The sequence below is a fragment of the Marmota marmota genome, unplaced genomic scaffold, assembly GCF_001458135.2.
Source record: "Marmota marmota marmota unplaced genomic scaffold, marMar, whole genome shotgun sequence".
In the NCBI taxonomy this organism is placed as follows: domain Eukaryota; kingdom Metazoa; phylum Chordata; class Mammalia; order Rodentia; family Sciuridae; genus Marmota; species Marmota marmota.
Window position 1 is genome coordinate 20,108,065 of NW_026000082.1, and position 22,960 is coordinate 20,131,024.

The following is a 22,960-nucleotide window of genomic DNA, read 5'->3' on the forward strand; positions in this document are numbered from 1 at the left end:
ATGGTTTTCCCTGTGGTTTGCCACTGCCTTGTGAAGCAAATTTTCTCACTCTTGAAGTGATCATTCATAGTTTAATTCTAGAATTAAACTGTTCTGGGTAGTTGTTTTCTTCCCATGAAAGCAAATTTGTTGCATTGGTCTTTGCATGTATGAAAACTGTGATGAATACTATCTATAATGTTGATGTCTCTTATAACTCCTAACTGATCATAGTATAAAAAGTGTACCATCCATTCAATCAGAACCTTTCCAGCCTCTCACCACTATAAGCATTGATTTCTTCTTCTCCTTTCTCATGAGACCAATACTTGTCAACCTGGGGAGCATTTTAAAAAATATTGATGACTGGATCCTACCCATAGAGATTTTCATTTAATTCGGTTGGCACAGGATCAGCATTTTATTTCAGAAAAACTCAATGCAGGTGTATGAGAGCTGGCTGCCAAAATCAGAAGAAACCTAAGCCTGAAGAAAAATGCAGAAAGATCCAGGATTGCACAAAGCATAATTTATTAGGGACTTACAGACAGAAACATGTCTTGGGTGGTAGCAGGACTGAAGGATACCTTCATCCCAAGGCAGTAGAAGTTTATGCACTAAACTAAATAAAGGTGAGCTGCAGCCAACCAGACTGGCCTTTTCCCAAAACTGCTAACATGTCCAAAATGAGTTAAGAAACAAACAGCCTGAGTGCTCACTTCAGCAGCACATGTATGCTAAAATTGGAACAATACAGAGATTAGCATGGCATCTTCACAAGGATGACATGCAAATTTGTGAAGCATTTCATTTTGTTTTGGTTTTTGTTGTTGTTGTTTTAAAGCTAGACATGGTGGCACAGGCTTGTAATCCCAGCACCCTGAGACTGAGGCAGGAGGATAGCAAATTCGAGGCTGGCCTCAGCAATTTATCAAGGCCCTAAGCAACTTAGTGAGACCCTGCCTCAAAATAAAAAATAAACAAGTCTGGGGATGTAGCTCAGTGGAAAAATAACCCTGAGTTCAATCCTACATACACCCCCCTCCCAAAAAAAAAAAAGAAAGAAAGAGGGTGGTTGTGGGTATTATACACAAATTCAGATAATTATGTTAACAACTTTGTTTTATAGGGATTGAGATACGTGCCAGGGTTACCTGGCAGGCAGAATGGTGGCTATGACTAAAATAGCTGTAGTCATGTTAAGCTGGATCCTTACATGTTTTTTAAAAAACTCCTTTTTAAAAAAAGACGATTCTAATGTACCAAGCTAGAAAACTGCTATACTATTCATTTTAGGATTTATGGCCCAGCAGTGTCCTGATACTTGTCTATCAGAATCTGAGGGACTTTTTAGCTATCCAGGAATGATAGACATAGTTGTGAAATTGGATCCAGCACCTGAAACAACTACTTGGATCTTTGTTTCTTATTCTCTTTGGGCCGCAGGCCATGTCTGTAGTGGAATGTGAGGCTCCAGCTAGTCCAGGTAACATCTTATCTTCCCAGGACCAACTTAGTCTAGTATATTCAAGTAGCAGTCTACTAGATTTGTGGTGTTATAGTTAGGCCTCATAGTATGGTTTCCATTTTGAGCATTTCAGGCTGTGTGGTTCTGGAGAATTAAATGACATATTAAAACATACTCAGTTGACTATTCTATCTCCCTTTTATAAGGACCCTTGTGATTACATTGGTCCCACAGGAAAATCTAGGGCAATCACCTCATCTCAGTATACTTAATCACATTGACAAAGTTCCTTTTGTCATGTAAGGTAACATATTTACAGTTTCCAGAGGTTAGGATATGGACATCTTTGAGGGATCATTATCCTAACTACCATAGTCCTCATATCTCTTATTCTTTTTAACATGATTTTCAATAGCTTCATAATAGTCTGTTATATGAATACATATGTATATATTTATTCATATGATGATGTATTATATGTATATGTGTGTATACATATATTTACAGACATAAATATGCATGTGTGCATGCACACATACACAGTTGTTTACTTAACCATATCAGTATTATTGAACATTTGGATTTTTTTTTCTTTTTTTGGCAATGCTGATAATACATTTCTTTTTGTTGTTGAATGTTATCCTGTTCTATGGATAAATCACATTTGAGTTACCCAGTGAGTTATAGTTGGCATTTATTTTAAATCATCTTTATTCTACTGATAAGTCATTTAGGATTTCAATATCCAGAATTTTGAAGGATTCCCCAAAAGAGCTTAAAGCATACTTCTTTCCTGAGACAACTTCTATGCATACTAGAGAGATAGGACCAGTTCTATCATCAAGAAAAGTAGACACATACCATTAGTTGGATCAAATTAGAAAAAACTACATAAATATTTCAGACTGTTAGGCTTTTGGAGAACCATAGTTCTCATAATAAATGAGAGTTTTTGTTTGCTACCAAATTTGGTAGATGGTTGATTTTTGAAGTAATAATAAGCAAGTGGAATAACATTTTTTAAAATGTTGTTGCTTAAGTTTGGGACTACAAGTAATCTCTGAATTCTCAAGAGAGGTATTCATAAATTCAGATCATATTTGGCTTCCTGATACATTAAAAAAAAAAAAGTGGGTTTTTACTATCTCTGGTGTCAGAGAACTCTAAGGTCAATTGCTATTCCATATCAAAAGAACATTTCCTATATTCTTATAGTAGTAATGTGAGTGCTGTCAAAGTAAAGGCTTTGACAGATTTTTGCCCTGTTCTTCTTAGAATTCACACCCCAGTGACTCAGGATCTGTGGTGTGTAGTTGTAGTAGGGCAGCTGGCTGAATAAATGAGTAATAAAAATGTTATTCCTCCATTCCTATGGTCCTCTGGGGACATTGTGCTCCTCCTGCCTCAGTAAGATGGTGGGTAAAAGCTAATTAGATTCAGATTTTCATTTTTTAAATATGAGAATACATTGTCTCCTTTTTAAAAAAAAAAAAATGAATTTCCAAAGATAGGGGCCAATCTTAGTTGGGCAAATGCCAGACTTATCTTGGAAAAAAAACTTTTTGTATGTAAGATAACTAGAAACCTCTTCTAAATTTTTCTTACTTTTGTAATGGTTATAGAAGAAAAGGACAATCATAGAATGTATACCTCATGTGTTTTCTCCCTTAGAGAGAGAATGAAGAAATGCAGTATTTACTTGATTTCAAAGACATTGTTTTGTTGGGCTTCAGGCATATTTGGTTCTGAAAAGTAAAAGAATAAGACCCCTGTTGGAGCAGGAGTCCTGCTAGGCTTGTGGTCAGGTACAGAAGCAGTCTCCCCAGCAAGCTTAGACATCAGGCAGTACTGGTAACTTTATTCTAAAGGAAAACAAAACAAAAACAAAAAACAAGCTGGATACGGTGGTGCACACCGGTAATCCCAACAGCTTGGGAGGTTGAGGCAGGACAATTGCAAGTTCAAGGCTAACTTTAGCAGCCTAGCAAGGTCCTAAGCAACTTGGAAAGACCCCGTTTCAAAATGAAAAGTGTTAGGGGTGTGGCTCATTGATTAAGCACCTTTGGGTTAAATTCTTGGTCCTAAAAACAAACAAAAAATTTATTACAAAGGGCTCAGATTCTCACAACCTCATTAGATTTGGAAAAAGCACAGCACCTTTCTCACATGTCTAATTGGTGCTTTTCTGACTTGTACAGGCATTGAGTGTAGTAGAAAAGAATATTGCTGGGCTGGGGATGTGGCTCAAGCGGTAGCGCACTCGACTGAAAAGAATATTGCTTATAGAAAGAGCATTGTACTGGAAATTCAAGTTGAAGGAATTTGGAGTCTAGTTCTGAGACAAACCAGCTGTGTGGCCTTGAGTAAATCATTTTGTTTCTGTAAGCCTCAGTTTCTCTAATTGAAATCGGCTTAGTTATTCTTTAAAGATACCCCCCAGCTCAAAAATTCCTATTTTATTTCTGACAGACATGTGTTTTTAATAGTTCATAAGTGAAAGGTATTTGTGCCAAATACTTAATAAGAAAATCATGTAGCTTTTCTCCAATGTTCTGCTTTGTTTTTTTGAATTCTAGTCAAGGTTTTTTTACTGGAATGGTAATGAAAATATTAAAACAAGCTTCTAACAGATATTTTCAAATGGAATAAAATGTTCACGAGTTCATCTTGGAAGGTTTAGACATATTTATATCTAGGGACTTTCAAGGACTTTGGTCAAGACCTCAAAAAATCATTGCCAAATATCTGTTTCTGTGACAACAGATGAGAAGGTTTAAACTCTTGATTATTTTCTTGATGTTGTAGAAAATCTAATAATACTATTTACCCCATTGATACTAACCAGCCCTAATTCCTAATGTACTTTTCTAATTCACAGTTTGGGGTGGGGGTCAGGGGTATAGAAGGGCTTTTGGAAGCCAGGATCACAAACTTTTCCCAGGATGTCTTGTCCAGTGTAGGCACTGAGATTTTTATTCTTAGTTTCTATACTTTTACTCTCACTTCTATGAAGTGATATGGCTATAAGAAAACACCCATGTCGATATTTTTAAGCCCTTTCTTTGGGACTGGCTGTAGATTGCAGAGAAAAATCTAATCTCCTGCCTGGGTGAGTAAAAGCTGTGTTGCCAATTCCTGATCTTTTCAGGGTTTCAACAGGACAAATTAGATTCTTTAGCTTTTTGTATGTCTGATTTACGATTCAGCTTTCTTGGATATACTAAAATCTGTATCACATCCTTCTGTTTTCTAGCTTTCAAAATTTTGTCATCATCTCTTCACAGGGTCTTTGTCCTTGTGGGTTTGTCTTTAAAAACAAAACAACTTTGCCATGGTTATGAGTTTTCAGAAGGGGTAGGAGTTAATTAGCCTATGTTTAATCTAATCACTAGAGTATTGGTTTCTCCTTTAGTTGGCTTTTCCTTTAGTGCAGTTCTTCCCTTTGCAGATTTTCATTGTTGTTTTTCGTTTCCTCCTCATGGAATATTTTGCCAAGAATGTTCTGTAGTGCAGGCTTTCTTGCTGTAAATTCTTTTAGCTTTTGCTTATCATGGAAGATTTTTATTTCATCATCAAATCTGAAGCTTAATTTTGCTGGATATAAGATTCTTGGTTGGCATCTTTTTTCTTTCAGAGCTTGGTATATGTTGTTCTAGGATCACCTGGTTTTGAGGGTCTGGATTGAAAAATCTGCTGAGATTCTAATTGGTCTTCCCTTATATGTAACCTGATTTCTCTGTCTTGTGGCCTTTAAAATTCTATCCTTATTCTGTATCCTAGGCATTTTCATTATAATGTGCCTTGGTGTAGATCTATTATAATTTTATACATTTGGTGTTTTATAGGCCTCTTGTATTTGATTTTCCAATTCATTCTTCATGCTTGGGAAATTTTCTGATGTTATTTCATTGAAGAGATTGTGCATTCCTTTGTTTTGAATCTCTGAGCCTTCCTCTATCCCAGTAAATCTTAGATTTGTTTTTTTTTTTTTTGATGTTATTCTATAATTCTTAGATGTTCTGTTCATGGTTTCTTACCAACTTCACTGTGAGGTCAACTTTCTTTTCAGGATTGTATATTTTGTCTTCATTGTCTGAGGTCTTGTCTTCCAAGTGATCTAGTCTGTTGGTGATGCTTTCTATTGAGGTTTTTGTTGTGGGGTTTTTGTTGTTGTTGTTATTGTTGTTGTTCTTCTTTTCTTTTTTTAGTGTAGTTGGACACATTTATTTATTTTTATGTGGTGTTGAGGATTGAACCCAGGGCCTCGAACACACTAAGCGAGCGCTATACTGCTGAGCCACAACCCCAGCCCCTCTATTGAGTTTTTTATTATTTCTTTCATTTTAAGAAATTCTGTTTATTTGGTTTTTTCAGAATTTCTATCTCTTTCTTGAAGTAATCTCTTGCTACCTGTATTTGTTCTCTTTTCTGTTTGTTGGTGTGATCCATGGTTGCTTGTATTTGTTCTCTTATCTCTTTGTTAAGAAGTTCGGTTTTTAAGCATGCAGCTACCATAAACTGCTTCTTTACTATCATCCTTTTTCTGTCCACTTTTCTAGGAACTGAGCATTATTCAGTGATCATGTTGGGAATAGAACTTCCAGTTGGCCTTTGCCATCCTTATGCAATGAGCAAGATAAAATCAGCTCAGTTCTTCCTACTTATGTGATGATTCTAGGAAAGGGGAAGAAGAGAGCAAACCTTATGAACATTTGGCATTGCCCTAAGCCAAGGGACCTTTCTCTCATATTTGAAGGAAATAAGGATCTGAAATCCTTTGAAATCTTATTATTAACTGAAAGGACTCAGAACTTTTTTAGTTTCTTTATGAGCTTTGGACCTCTAAAGTATTAGTTTTGCCTTTCATGGTCAGGGTTCCTTTCTGAACTGCATTTTTTTTCCCTGTAGCTCTACAGTTCTGTAGGTATCTTGTTTTGTAAATGTTTATAGGATACATATCTTTATGTTCAGTTTTCTTTTTATTAAAACTCAAAGAAGTCTTAAGAGTGTGCAGTCCTGATTTAGCTCACTCTTAAGCCAATGCTATCACAGAGTAGAAGTGGTCATTAGCGTCAGGATGATTCTGTTATTCTGCCTCTACCTATAGCTAACTGTAACCTGAGTCTTGTTTCCTGTGTGAGTCTTTCCTACAACTTCCCTAGACACAAGGACTTCAATTTGGAGTAAACTTGGATACATCTTGTTCCTTGAACTCTTTTTTTTTAAATATTTTTTAGTTGTAATTGACACAATTCCTTTATTTTATTTATTATTTATATGTGGTGCTGAGGATCAAACCCAGGACCTTGCACATGCTAGGTGAGTGCTTTACCCCTGAGCCACAATACCAACCCCCCTTGAATCCTTTGACATTTAAAAGTAATCTGTCGGGGCTGGGGATGTGGCTCAAGCGGTAGCAGTAACGTGCTCGCCTGGCATGTGTGCAGCCTGGGTTCGATCCTCAGCACCACATACAAACAAAGATGTTGTGTCTGCCAAAAACTAAAAAATAAATATTAAATATTCTCTCTCTCTCTTTCTCTCTCAAAAAATAAATAAATAAATAAAAGTAATCTGCCAAAAACAGGCAGCTGCTGCTTTGGGAACATTTAACTTCAACAGACAATAAGATAATATTGTAGAAAATACCAAGGAATCCATAAAATTACTGGAACAAGTAAAAAGGATTCAGCAAGGTTACAGAATACAGCTCAATATACAAAAATTAGTTATATAGCATTGAATGACCTCAAAATTAAATTATAAGAAAACAATTCCATGTACAATTGCATCAAAAAGAAAAAAAATAGGAATAAATATGAAAGAAGAAGGGCAGGACATATGCTGAAAAACTACAAAACACTGCAAGAGAAATTACATAAAATATCAATATGTGGAAACACATCCATCTTCCTGGACTAGGAAACTCAGTATTGTTAAGAGGGCAACTCTCCCCAAACTAATCTATAGATTCAATACAAACTGCATCAGAATCCCAAGAGAATTTTTGCACAAATTGATGTGCTGATCCTAAAAGTTATATGGAAAGGCAGAAAACGTAGAATAGCCAAAACAGTTTTTAAAAAGAACAAAAAAACTCATCTGAGTCTGGTCAATTGATTTTTACCTGAAATATTAAGGCAACTCAGTGGGCTAAGGATAGTCTTTTACACAACTTGTGCTAGAAGGATTTGATACTCACATACAAAAAGATCAATTTAGAACCTTACTTCACTCCATATACAAAGATGAAAATAGAATACAAACATAACATATGTTAAGAGCTAAAACTGTAAAGGTTTTAAAAGAAAACCAGAACAAAAATCTGTGTGAACTTGAGTTAGGCAAAGACTTCTTAGATATAATACCAAACACATACTTCATAAAAGAAAAAAAATAAATATATTCTAAGACTTTAGCCAGACATGGTGACACATACCTGTAATCCCAGTAACTCAGGAGGCTGAAATAGGAGGACTGCAAGTTTAGTCAGGCTCAGCAGGTTAGTAAGACCCATAGCCACCTGTCTAAAAATAAGAAAAGACTGGGAATACATAGCTCGATGGTAAGGTGCCCCTGGGTGCAATTCCCAGTACCAAAAAAAAAAAAATTAAACTTTGAACCTCAAAAGATAGTTTTAAGAAAACAAAAAGATAAGAACTTACAGTCTAATAAGATGACTAACAACTCAATTTCAAAATGGGCAAAAGAATTTAATGGCCTTTTTGCCAAAAAAAAAGATATATAAATTGCTAAGAAGGAAATGAAAAGATTCTCAACATCAGTAGTTATAGGGAAATGTAAATAAGAGCCATGATGAGATTCTACCTCATACCCACTAGAAAGACTATGTATTTTTTTTTTTTTAATGCAGGAAAACTTTTTACAGAAACAAATCTGTAGAGACAAGAGGGCAGATAAGTGACTGCCAGAGAGAGTGAGAAAAGGGGACTAATTGATTACAAATGGTCATGTGAAGTTGTTTTTTGTTTGTTTGTTTTTGTTACCAGGGATTGAACCCAGAGGGTGCTAAGCCACATCCATATATATATATATTTTGTTGTCAATCGACCTTGTTTTATTTATTTATATTCGATGCTGAGAATCAAACCCAGTGCCTCAACACATGCTAGGCAAGTGCTCTACCACTGAGCCACAACCCCAGCCCCTATTTTGAAACACCGTCTCCCTAAATTGCTTAGGGCCTGGCTAAGTAGCTGAGGCTGGCCTCAAACTTGCAATCTTCCTGCCTTAGTCTCCCGAGTTACTGGGACTACAGGCATGTGCCACCACACCCAGCTTAATGTAAGATTTTACAAGAATAATAGAAGTGTTGGATCTAGATGTAATGATAGTTGTTCAGCTTTGTACATTTTCTAGAAATCACTAACTTGTATGCCTAAAACAGGTCAACTTTATGGTATGTAAATTATACTTCAATAAGGGTGTTTTCTTTTTTAAGACCAAGTTATCTGTTGAATTCAGAACATGGGTATTCTACAAAATAGATGACTTATTCTAACAGATCAGTGGCTTGGTGGGGGAATAACAGAAATTTTTTAAAAATGAAATAACCAAATGCTGTGTGAGACCTTAAGTGGATCCTGATTCAAACAACCAACTGTAAAAGGACAAATCTGAAATGGAGATTGGATATTAGATGACACTATGAAATCATTGATAATTTCATTAGGTATGGTATTGACATAATGATTATATTTTAATGTCCAATCTTATCAGTTAGAAATGTATATTCCTCATACTGAAGTATTTATAGATAAAACGTTAAATCTGGCTGAGTGCAGTGTTGCAAGCCTATAATCCCAGTGGCTTGGGAGGCTGAGACAGGAGATCACAAGTTCAAAACCAACCCTAGCAATAGCAAGGGGATAAGTAACTTGGTGAGACCGTCTCTATATAAAATACAAAATAGAGCTGAGCGTGTGACTCAGTGGTTAAGTGCCCCTGAGTTCAATTCCTGTTACCGCCCCCCCCCCCGCAAAAAAAAAAAAAGTTATATCTTTAGTTTGCTTTAAAATACTGTATTAGGGGGTGGGATATAGCTCAGTGGTAAAATACTTGCCTACCATGCATGAGGCCCTGGGTTCTATCTCCAGTAGTGCAAAAATAAACAAATTATATTAGTTTGCCAGTATTGCTACAGCAAAGTACCACAAACTGAGTAGTTTAGAGCAACAGAAATGTATTGTCTTATGGTTCTTAAGGCAAGAAGTCCAAAATATCAGCAGGGCTGGTTACTTCTTGACAGGGAGACTGTTCCATGCCTCTCTCCTAGCTTCTAGAAACTTTAGGTATCTTTGGCTTATAAATGGCATTCTCCCTGAATCTTAATATTGTCTTCCCTCTGTGTGTCTGTATTTGTGTCCAAATTCCCTTTTTTATAAGGACACCAGTTACATTGAATTGTGCCCCTTTAATGACTTTATCTTAGCTTGATCATCTGCAAAGACCGTATATCCAAATAATATTTCACACTCACAGATACTGAGGGATATAGGACCCCAACATCTTTTAGGGACAGATACAATTCAACCATAATTAAACTATAGTAAAAAATTTAAAAGGTTGATACAATGTTAATTGTTGAATCTGGTTGATGAGTACATAAAAATTTATCTCTCATTTTGTGTACGTTTGAAATTTTCCTTACTAAAAATTATTCTAAACCAGTTGGATGGCACATGCCTATAATCCCAACAACTTGGGAGCCCGAGGCAGAAGTTCAAGGCCAGCCTGAGCAAATAAAAAATAAAAAGGGCTGGGGATATAGCTCCATGGTAAAGTGCCCCTGGTTCAATCCCCAGTACCAAAAAAGAAAAAAAAAATTAAGTGTACGTGATAAAGCAGCAGAGACTCAATTCACAATTTCTATAGCCATGTCTTTAGTGTTCTTCACAGTAACCAAAAGGTGAAAGCAACTTTTTTATCAACAAATGCATTATAAACAAAATGTGGTATATACTATATACATATAACAAAATATAATGCAGTCTTAAAGAGGAAGTTTTGATAACTGCTACAAAATGAACCATAAAGACACTTTGCTAAGTGAAATAAGCCAGACAGAAAAGGACAAATATTGTATGATTTCTCTTTTAAGAGGTACCTAAAGTATTCAAATTTATAGAGAAGAGATTGTTGAATGGGGGCAGGAGTAAATGGGGAAACTGGAGTTTAATGAAGGTAGAGTTTCAGTTGGAGAAGATGAATAAGTTCTGTAGATGGGTATTTGTGATGGTTGCACAATGTAAGTGTACTTATGCCACAGAACTGTATACTTGAAAATGATAAATTTTATGTTAAATATAGTTTACTACAAAAGGAAAGAGGGAGGCAAGAAGAAAGAAAAGAGCAGGAAATTCTGTTTTTTAAGGAATAATGAGAAAAATTGCTATAAAAACTATAAAGTGCACTGTGGAAGAGACCAGGTCTATCTTGTTGTCTCTTTATTCTAGTTGAATGCCTGTTGCGGTTTGGGTCATCAGTAAATGTTATAGAATGTGTTTTCAGTGTTAGATTCCTAAGTATGTTGAATTTCAAAAATCATTGTTTGGAAGGAGTTTTATCTTCTTTTTTGTTTTAATGTTTTTAGTTGTAGGTGGACACAATACCTTTATTTTATTCGTTTATTTTTTAATGTGGTGCTGAGGATCAAACCCAGTGCCTGACGTGTGCTAGGCAAGCACTCTACCATTAAGCTACAACCTCAGCCCCGAATTTTATCTTCTTCAATAGACAGTACTATGTACATTTGAAAAGAACAAATAATGATAAGATCCCAATCTATTCCAGGAGCCATTGTTTTAGTATGATTTAAAATAGGAGGAGGAGGGCTGGAGATATAGCTCAGTTGGTAGAGGGCTTCCTCACATGCACAAGGCCCTGGGTTCAATCCCTAGCACCAAAAAAAAAAAAAAACCAAAACAGCAGTAAAATAGGGGGAGAGCTAGCTCAGTGACATAGTTCTTGCCTAACGTGTGAGGCGCTATTTTCGACTCTTAGCACTGCATACAGAAATAAACAAAATTAAATACAAAATAGGGCTGGGGATGTGGCACAGTAATCGAGTTCAAACAAAATAAAATAAACAAAACAAAGGCATGCTATCCATCTACAACTACAAAAAAAAAATTAAAAATAAGTGGAGAATGAAGGATTCCTGGAGGAAGTAGATACAAGCTGATCCTGAAAGAAAAAAAAAATGCCCAGGATATAAGGAGGCAGAATAAAAGAGTAGACAAAAGACCTAGAGGACAAAATGGGAAGAGTAAAGGAAGTGGGAAATAAGACAGTTGCCTCTATAGAGAAAAGGGGGGCCAGTGGAGCCAGTGCCCTGTACATACCTACTTCACTTCACCCATTGTCACACTGCAAGAGCATTAGAGCTTCATGGACCTTTCATAGTCAAAGGAGGTGGATTACAGAGTCTCAGGAGAATTTTGGATAAGGTGAAATTCACAATAGACATTGAAACACATGGAGGGAAAAGAGATTGTGGAGCTGATTGCCTCACAGGAAAGGAAAGGAAAGTACCACATCAACTGAGAAATATGGCCCCAGCTGAGCTCAGAATGAAATCTTCACTATACACTGGAAATGCTGTATGCAGACATGGGTGCTCATGTACAGCTGGTTATGAGACTGCCAAAGCCAGGACTCTGTGTGGCACTGAGGGCAGGTATAGATATTCCATTATGTAATAGGCTAAGAACTTTCATGAAGTTTTGGGGTTTTTTTATTTGTTTGTTTGTTTGTTTGTTTTTTGTTTTTTTTTGGTACTGAGGCTTAAACCCAGGGGTACTTTACCACTGAGCCACATCCTGCCCTTTTTAATTGTTATTTTGAGAAGGGTCTCACTAAGTTGCTTAGGGCCTCACCAGATTGCTGAAACTGGCCTCCAACTTGCAATCCTCCTACTTCAACCTCCCAAGTCTCTAGGATTACAGGCATGCTCCACAAGGTTCTAGGTTTGATCCTTAATACTACAAAATTAAATAGGTAAATGCCATTGATCTTTGTGTGAAATTGTAAATGCTTATTGTTTGATGCTTCCCAATATTTATTTCACAAACAGTGGTATTATTCTAAAGTAATATCACTGTTAAAAAATATTTGGGGAGGGGGCTGGGGTTGTGGCCCAGCAGTAGAGCGCTCACCTCACATGTGCAAGGCCCTGGGTTCGATCCTCAGCACCACATAAACATAAATAAATAAAACAAAGATGTTGTGATCAACTACAACTAAAAAATAAATATTTAATAAAAATATTTGTGGGACTGGGGCTCACTGGTAGTGCACTTGCCTGGCATGTATGAGGCACTGGGTTCAATTCTCAGCACCACATATAAATAAATAAAATAAAGGCCTATCAAAACTAAAATAATATTAAAAAAAAATATTTGTGATAAGTGTTGGTGAGGATATGGGGGAAGAGGCACAATCATACATTGCTGGTGGGACTGCAAGTTGGTGTAACCAATCTGGAAGGCAGTATGGAGATTCTTTGGAAAACTTGGAATGGAACCACCATTTGACCTAGCTATCCCACTCCTTGGTCTGTACCCAAAGGACTTAAAATCAGCATACTATAGTGACACAGCCACATCGATGTTCATAGCACTCAATTCACAATAGCTAAACTGTGGAACCTACTTAAATGCCCTTCAATAGATGAATGGATAAAGAAACTGTGGTACATATACACAATGGAATATTACTCAGCATTAAAAGAGAATAAAATTGTGGCATTTGCAGTTAAATGGATGGAGTTGGAGAATAATCATGCTAAGTGAAGTAAGCCAATCTCAAAAAACCAAAGGCCAAATATTTTATCTGATAAGTGGATGCTGATCCATAATGGTGGGGAGGGTGGGATGGAGGAAGTTTGATTGAGCAAAGTGGAGAGAGAGGTGCAGAGGGGTATGGGGGCAGGAAAAATGGTGGAATGAGATGGACGTAATTACCCTAGGTACATATATGCCTACACATATGGTGTGACGCTACATCATGCACAACAAGAGAAGTGAGAAATTGTACAATGAATAAGAATGCATTCTACTGTCATATATACCTAATTAAAATTAATTAATTAATTAAAAAATATTTATGTGTGTATGTATGGTACTGAGGATTGAACCCAAGGTGCTCTATATCCCAGCCCCTTTTTTTAAAATTTTATTTGGAGACAGGGTCTCACTAAGTTGCCCCAGCTGACTTCAGACTTGTGGTCCTCCTGCCTCAGCCTCCTGAGTAGCTGGGATGACAGGTGTGTGCCACTGTGCCAGGTTAGAAATGAATTTTTAATTGTTATTTTAATTATTTGACCTATTGGTTTTGTTCTATAAAACTTATTTTATTTCCCTCAAAAATTTAAACTTTACAAATACAAATTCTAAAATCTGCAACTTATTCTTTTAAAAACATGTCTATAAAAATAACTCAGGCACTGGATGCAGTGATACACGCCTATAATCCAAGTGGCTCAGGAAGCTGAGGCAGGAGGATTGCAAGTTAGAGGCCAGCCTTAGCATTTTAGTGAAGCACTAAGCAACTTAGCAAGACCTATCTCAAAAAATAAAAAGTGATGAAGATGTGGCTCAGTGGTTAAGTGCCCTAGGTTCAATCCCCAGTACCAAAAATAAATAAGTAATAATAACAGAGGTATTCCTTATGTTCCTAATGGCTTAAATTGTCCTGGGCATCCTAGACTAGTATCTTTGCTCATTGTCCTGCTCTGCTTTTCTAAGATCTTTTCTTCAGCAACTCCTTTTTATTTTCTTATAGATATTTTTTTAAATATTTAAAATTTTTATTTATACATATATTTTTATTTTATTTTATTTTTTATTTTATTTTTGTTAAAGGAAGAGGAGAAATTGTCTGTGGGGGCTTTTCAATGATCTTACTTTACTGACTTTGAAGTTTAAACTTTTTATACCATTTCTTTGTGCTTTTGTTTTCATTTTATCATTGAAAGGATTCCCACAGATTTTTCATAAACTGTTTTTTATTGCAAGGGACTTTTCCTATGGTTGGAAAATTGTTTTGTTTTTGTTTTGTTTTTGTTTTATAAAAAATTATAACTACTTCTAACTGTCTTATTTCCATTTGTTGGTTTCATTCCTTATTATATACATACCCAAAACATCATCCTGAGAGTAATCCAGTTACCCAGATTTTACTGGTGTAGCTTGTAAGGTTTTTTTTATTTTTGGTGGGGGGGTGCTGGGGATGTAGCTTACATGAGACTCTGAGTTCAATCCCCAGCACCACAAAAATAAATAAGAAAAATAAAAATAAATCTTTATTTCTAATATTATTCAAAGACAATAAATGAAATAAAGAAACTTCCTTTTTTTTTTAGCAATTTAAATGTCATTAGTATCCCAGTCCCAAATCACTACATATTTAACATGAAAGAAAAAAGAAAAATCGCCAAATTACCCATCTCCATTCCTTCACCATATCCCAAATTTTTTTTTTTTTGCTTATTATCACATTTTTGTCTCTGAAATGTTAATTTTTTTTTAATTTTTCATATCCCAAATTTATATCCAGTTAAATCTTTTATTTCTTTAAGAATGCCAGTTAAGCCAGGTGCAAGTGACACATGCCTGTAGTCCCAGTGACTCAGGAAGCTGAAGCAGGAGGATCAAGTGTTCAAAACCAGCCTCATAGCAACTCAGCAAGGCCCTTAGCAACTTAGCAAGACCCTCAGCAGTTTAGCCCGGTTCTTTCTCTAAAGGACAGGGGATAAAACTTAATGGTAAAGTGCCCCTGGAATCCACCCTAGTATCCAAAAAAAAAAACACCAAGTTTTTGTTTTTTGTGGTGCTGGGGATCTAACCAAGAGTCTTGTACATTCTAGGCACACTCTACCTCTGAGCTACACTCCTAACCCTTTGAAGTTTTTAATCCAATTCTGAATGATATATGAAGATGAATGTACCAAAAAACTCTCTTGAACATTGTAATTCAAAATGTATATCCATAGCCAGAGCAGAGCTTAGATTGAATATTGTGATGGTGATGCCTCTTGATGCTCAGTAGTGAGCTAAAGGTTCCTCACTCATTTTCAATGTCAGCTGGAGTAAGCTTAAGGAAGCGGGACTCTTAGGAGATCTAGAAACCCAAATATTGGCCCAGTTTTTTGCTTGCCTTAGGAGGTGTTGCGCCAAAATAGAGACCTGAGTCAGGGTCCTAGACTGACACTGTTTCAGTGAAAGGAATCAAGCAGTATGCTAGCTTCCTAAGCTAATGCCACAGGAGACAGGCATTTTATACCAGGATTAGTCCTGATTTCTGTTTAGCAAAGAATTCCTGGGGGTGGGGGGGTATTTCTCTCCTTTTCCCTAACTTGCTAGTGCATTTAAAAGACCTAAAGAAGATTAATCNCCTTCCTAGGTTCAATCCCTGTTACCAAAAAACGTTGAAGTGCTATATGAATATTAGTGCCATTTATAATTGATAACAGTTAAGACTGTGATTGTTCAAACTTTTTAAAGTTATTCTTACCCTGGCTGTTCAAGTTGACCTCAACAATAAAAATGAGAGTAATATATCTATATCAGAAGTTATTTGTGAGAATTAAATAATAATATATGATTAAAAGAATTTGTAAAATAGGAGATGAACAAAAGAGTGCAACTACCCTCACATTTGCTAAAATCAATTTTAGCAAATGGGGTTTTCAGAAAGTTGGATTTTCTTTCTTTCCTTCACCCTCATTGTGTACATTGATTGGCTTGTGAGTTGTGTTGTGTTGTGTGTGGGATTCCAAAGTCTCTGGCTCCTCTGTTTCCCTTTTGGAAATATTTTTGCCCCTTTTCCCAAAGGAGTAAAAGCCCTTGGTGGTACACCTTAATTTATGTAAGTACTTCAGGGTTTCTAGATCTTTTGAAAATAATTTTCCTTAAAACTATAAGCCAGTCAGAGGACAGGAACACAGAAGAAAGATTACAACCAGACAGCTATAACTGGACTCTCCATTTTTTTCACTCCACTTTTTCCCACTTCTCCCCAGCTATTTGTTTTCATTAAATACTAAGATAACCTGGGAGATTGCAAACCTGGCATTTTTTAAAAGCTGAAATCAGAGATGGCAAACTAAAATAGCAACTAGCCAGATGCCTTGATTTGATCCAATGTTTTCAATTCTTTATTTATTCAACAATTGTTTAATTAGACATTCTGTCAGGAATCATGCTGAATGCTAAGGCTATGAAGATGAATCTCTGCTGTATTTCAGTCTAGTGAGAGAGAGAAGTAAATATGCTATTCCATTATTGTATGGTAAGTTACCTGGTAGAGGTAGGCACCGAGTACTGAGGGAGCACTAACTAGGATTCTAAGTGAAGGTTTCCTGGAGGAAATGTATCTTGGATGAGTTCTGCTGGATGAGTGAGAGTAAGGAGTTAGGAGTTTTCATAGAATTCTGCTTCATCTATGAATATAGAATAATACATGCCTGATCTTGGAGGAAAAAAAATATAGCTAAAGTGTAGCCTTCAGAAAGTGGGATAATTAGTGTAGAGGCAGGAAAATGTTAGTTAAAAGAATTGTGAGTAGGAGTATGTGACATAATAGAAAGTGGATCGTCAGTGATTTGAAGACTTGCCAAATTGCTTTTGAAGCCTAAAAGCCTCCAAGAGTATGAGGGAGTGTTTCTATAGAGAACTATTATGATTTTAAATGGTAGGATCAAAGGTGGTGTCCACCATCCTGGTCTCCCCAGGGTGGGGGGTAGACAGCATGGCTCTAAGCCTTAAACACTTCCAGATGCCTACTATGTGATGATAGAATGGAATCCCTGTTACCTGATTATAAGCATCTTCTTTCCTATTCTTTTTTCAGGTACCCTAGAATACACTTCCATACCGGCCTTGTGGATGCCCATCTATACTGCTTGAAAAAATATGTTGTGGATTTCTTAATGGAAAACAGGTAAAAAGGAGGGAGATAATCTTTCTTTCTTCTTCCCCCACTTCTTGTTTTCTTTTCTTCCTTTCTTTTCTTTCTCTCCCTCCCTTCCTTCCTTTATTCCTACCTTCCCTCCTTCCTTGTATTTGGGATCACACCCAGGGCTTTGTACATGCTAGGCAAGGGCTACATCACTAAACTATCCCCACCTCAACTTAAACCTTCTTAAAGTTAGACATCGGTTTATATAAATTACATAGTTGAGTCTCACCTTTGTTTTGGAAATGAAATAGTGTTTTTGGTATATTATTTATTTTTGCCCATCTCAGGGTTTTTAGAATCAAAGGACATATATTTAAAATTACGCTGGTAGAAAAAGGGAAGAACAGCCTGAGACTGCATAGACCTATCCACAAGTATGGCTGTATGCTGGACCGGTAGTCAGTGACGGGTATGATTCAATTGCAGTGGTATCAACCTAAGACAGGAGGCTGACGCCTAAAGGTCAGTTTTCCGATGATGGGTAAGAACCATATGTTGAATTGGACAACCTACCAGGCACGGTCCTTAAGCCACATTGCTTGTTTAATTAATCAGAAGGGGGGAGATGCTGGGAGCCATTAGCCAAGNTGCTCTACCACTTTCTCTCCCTCCCTGCCTTCCTTTATTCCTATATACCCAGGTCTTTTTATTTTTTGAGATAGGGTCTCACTAAGTAGCCTGAACTTGCAATCCTTCTGCCTCAGCCTCCTGAGTAGCTAGGATTACAGGTGTGTGCCATTGCACCTGGCTGATCTCAAAGTTGTTTTTTGTTTGTTTCTTTATACTAGGGATTAAACCTTCAGGGGCACTCAAACACTAAGCCATATCCCTAGCCCCTTTTTATTTTTTATTTTGAGACTGGGTATCACTAAATTGCTGAGGTTGATCTCAAACTTGCAATCTTGCCTCAGCTTCCCAAGTCACTCAGATTATAGGCATGTGCCATAACACCTGCTTGAAAGATTTTTGATTAAAAAAATAAATGCAGCTAGAGTCCTCAGAGAAATAGATAGGAAAATATTTAATAACTGCATATTAAGAAGAGCAACTAGGGGCTAGGATTATGGCTCAGTGGTAGAGTGCTCACATAGCATGCATGAGGCACTGGGTTTGATCCTCAGCATCACATAAATGTAAAATAAAGATATTGTGTCTACCTAGAACTAAAAAATAAATATTAAAAAAAAGAAGAAAAGTAACTAGTTTCCCTTCATGACTGCTGGATAAGTTTCTGCCTCCAGTAGCACTGGTAGACCAGAAAGCAAGCCCTACATAGGAAGTTCCCTCAGAGCAGCTTGGGCAGGGAACCTTAAGAACCTGGGTATAAACACTAGCTCTTCCCTGAGCCAGTGGACTTGGATACATACAGGAATATTAAGGAAAGGAGAAATGTTCCTCTGTGCCCTGCATGAGCTTTCTTGCAGCATCCTGGCCTTCACCCCAACACCGGCTGAGCTCCTATAGGATGGAGCTAATAGTAAGATTGTTCTTTTTGTTTCACATTCCCAGGACACTGATGCCCTGTTCCCCTATGACTTGTTCTTTTTCATTCCATCAATATGTACTTGTTAAGCACTTCTTAAGAGGGAGGCATTGTGCTAGATGAATCATGAGATCAATGGTGAGTAAGCAAACATGGCCATGCCCTCATAGAACTTACATCCTAAACTCTGTGGTGGATTTTGAAGACTTTGCTTTTCAAACAGCAGGGATACTTGCTTCCAAGATTTAAAGAGTGATCCAAAATCTGTTTCCTAGTTATCAGTTTGTAGTAAAAATGTGAAACTGACTGTTGGCTATTGAAGGATTTTTTTAAACTCCCAAATGAAAATGAAATAGGCCCTGACCTTTATGTGCTGAAAGGGGATGCAGAAATTATAGAGACTATGATCTTTTTAAAATTATTTACTATGGAAAATTTTACACAAATACATAGAGAAAGTAATATAATGAACTTTCATTCATCCATCCCACAGTTTCAACAATTATCAGCACATGGCTGATCTTGTTTTTATATGCTACAGCTCATAATTTAATCTTTAAATATTTCAGTATATATCTTTAAAATATAAGAATTCTTATAAAACACCTCAATATCATTATCACTTCTAAAAAAAATACTAACAATACAATACTTTCTTAGTATTGTCAAATAGGATTGTGGCTTTTGGTGTTCAGAGATGCAGGCAGTTTTGCACCAAAACTGGCCTCATCTTGCCTGCTGTAGCTTATTTTTAGCTCATTTAGCTACTACCAGTACTATTCCCACACCTGGCAAATATAGTGCAGTTATGTGTGCCCTAAGGATAGACCTGAAGTTGATGTTGTAACTGTCATTCCTGTCCAAAATCTCTGTTGAATGGGACTTTCTCCAAGCCTGGTATAATAAAGATTGATACAGAGCCTTAACTCCAACTACCTCCCCATCTCAAGATCTGTTGGAGACACTTATCTCTTTTCTCTTAAGATCTGTTAGAGACATTTATCCCTTTCTTCTCCCTATCTATCTTTATCTCTCAGGGTTTTTAGAATCAAAGGACATATATTTAAAATTGGTAAATTTCAACGTATTAGAAAAACTATAAAGGTATAGTGGGTGGTACTTGAGAGAGATTCTTTATTCCTGGCTAGAATAATGGAGGTCTTTGAGAAATTGTGGAAGATGAGATTTAAATAGCTCGGTGGTAGGTAGCAATGTGTAGAAAGCCTTGAAGGCTGAGCACGGAGTTACAAACTTTTAAACAGACTGTCTTGGCCAAGTGCAGTGGCACACGCCTGTAGTACAGCTTCTCAGGAGGCTGAGGCAAAAGGATTGCTTGAGACTGAGAGTTTGAGGACAGCCTGTCTCAAAAAAATAAATAAGAATTAAAAGGTCAACGCAATAGTCTTATATGAAATGAGCAATGATACAACCTGGCAGGGAAACAGACCATGGTGCATGGGAAAGAGATTGCTTCAAGGTAAGTAGGAGTCATTATATGATAATCTTGTCAGAAAGTGATGAGTCCTTTAGTAATGGAAAAGAGAGAGTAAACCTAGGCAATACAACTTCAAGAAAGTTGTGCTTCAACAATCCTTTGCTATATTTAACCTATGAAAGTTAAAATATTCTACTCCATGTTCTTTGTATAAAAGACTTCAAATTTTCTGTTAAATAGTGTTTCTCTTTTGTTACTTGTTACATGTTAACATCTCCCATCCTAATTCTGGTTTGTTTTTGTTGTTGTTGTTTAGGGGTTACTGGGGGTTGAGCCCAGAGGCACTTTATCATTGAGCTACATCTCCAACCTTTTTATTTTGAGACAGGGTCTTGCTAAATTGCTGAAAGCCTCCTAAGCTGTTGAGGCTGGTCTTGAACTTGCAATCCTTCTGCCTCAAACTCCCAAGTTAGTGGGACTAGAGGTATGTGCGATCATGCCCAGCCCTATCCAAATTCTTTGAGAATGGAATGGATACCTACCTGGATTGGCAAGGCATTCAGTATTATGAAAGTATTATCAAATTATGAAAAAAGAGACATGGCTATCTGCATTTGACTAAGCAGAAAAGCTATAGGAAGACCTGTGTGGATAAGAAAATCTGTACTATCTTAGACCAGAAGCTTAGTGACTGAACTCTACACATTTTAATTTTTTTGTTGTTTGGGCGTGGTAGCACATACTTGGAACCCAAGTGACTCAGAAGACTGGGGAAGGGGGATTGCAAGTTTGAGACTAGCCGCCTCAGCAACTTAGCAAGACCCTCAGCAGTTTAGCCCGGTTCTTTCTCTAAAGGACAGGGGATAAAACTTAATGGTAAAGTGCCCCTGGAATCCACCCTAGTATCCAAAAAAAAAAACACCAAGTTTTTGTTTTTTGTGGTGCTGGGGATCTAACCAAGAGTCTTGTACATTCTAGGCACACTCTACCTCTGAGCTACACTCCTAACCCTTTGAAGTTTTTAATCCAATTCTGAATGATATATGAAGATGAATGTACCAAAAAACTCTCTTGAACATTGTAATTCAAAATGTATATCCATAGCCAGAGCAGAGCTTAGATTGAATATTGTGATGGTGATGCCTCTTGATGCTCAGTAGTGAGCTAAAGGTTCCTCACTCATTTTCAATGTCAGCTGGAGTAAGCTTAAGGAAGCGGGACTCTTAGGAGATCTAGAAACCCAAATATTGGCCCAGTTTTTTGCTTGCCTTAGGAGGTGTTGCGCCAAAATAGAGACCTGAGTCAGGGTCCTAGACTGACACTGTTTCAGTGAAAGGAATCAAGCAGTATGCTAGCTTCCTAAGCTAATGCCACAGGAGACAGGCATTTTATACCAGGATTAGTCCTGATTTCTGTTTAGCAAAGAATTCCTGGGGGTGGGGGGGTATTTCTCTCCTTTTCCCTAACTTGCTAGTGCATTTAAAAGACCTAAAGAAGATTAATCTTTGTTTTATCAATTATCCTCCCAACTGTACTCTACTTTCCTATAGTGAATTTTATTTTTACTGATAAAATATTAAATATAAATCTCATTCTAAATACTTTAGATACGTCTTATAAATTCTGATACAAAGCATTATTTTTAGATATTATGCAATTTCAGTTTACATTTCCTCTTTGATTCAAGTATTAAGATAATAAGTTCTTTCTGGGAAAGAATGAATTTATTTCTTAAATTTTGTTGCTATTGTTATTTATTTCCAATTTTATCATATTATCAAATATTTGCTATAGTATCTCAAGTTATCTAAATTTATTGAAATTATCTTTTCAGTCTAGTACATGGTTGTTTTGTTAATATTTTATAGGCAGTTGTAAAGAAAGTATATTCTTTAATCTATAGAATTGAGAAAAATATGAGATCTTCCTCATTAATCATGTTATTTAGGTCTTGTACTCTTAAGATTAGTCTTAAAAGGAAGAATTGAGTACTTCCTTCTTGTCCAGAATAATATAAAATTACAATCAATCTCTTTTAGTGTTAGAATCTGATCCTACTGTGAAATACTTACAGTCTTAGAATTGGTCTTCAGAGCAGGGAGAGGAAAAAGAGAGAAGAAAATTACTTTGAATAGCACCAACAATGTACCAGGTACTACTAGACTGAGTGCTCATTCAGTCCTTAAGATAGTTCTTTAGCCGGGTGAGGTGGCACTCACCTGTAATCCCAAGGGGCTCAGGAGACTGAGACAAGAAGATCGCAAGTTCAAAGCCAGCCTCAGGGAAAAAAAAAAAAATGAGGCTAAGCAACTCAGTGAGATCCTGTCTCTAAATAAAATACAAAATAGGGCTGGGGCTGCTAAACACAGTGCTTGCCTAGCATGCACAAGGCCCTGAATTCAATCCCTAACACCACAAAAAAAAAAAAAAAAAAAAATTTAAATTCTCTCCTTAGGTATTATCTTTATATTATAGAGGAAGAAGATGAGGCTTAAAAGTCGTTTGCTTTTGCTGGGGTGTAACTTAGTGGTAAACTGCTTACTTTGCATGGTGAGTATGCTAACTCCCAGTATTCCCACCCCAAAAGTAATTTGCTCACCATCATACAGCCAGA

At 36.6% G+C, this 22,960-nt stretch overlaps 1 protein-coding gene and 1 non-coding gene across 2 annotated transcripts in view; both read left to right on the top strand.

Moving 5' to 3' along the window:
• Window positions 1-22,960, top strand: part of Eif2b3 (eukaryotic translation initiation factor 2B subunit gamma) — a 104,751-nt gene that overhangs the window by 54,416 nt on the left and 27,375 nt on the right. The window contains exon 7 of the mRNA XM_048782694.1: window positions 17,321-17,410. Within this exon, the coding sequence (XP_048638651.1) occupies window positions 17,321-17,410 (90 nt within the window). The remainder of the gene's footprint in view (window positions 1-17,320; window positions 17,411-22,960) is intronic.
• Window positions 691-796, top strand: LOC125610457. Its single transcript, XR_007340475.1, has one exon. It is a non-coding gene; the product is annotated as a U6 spliceosomal RNA (small nuclear RNA).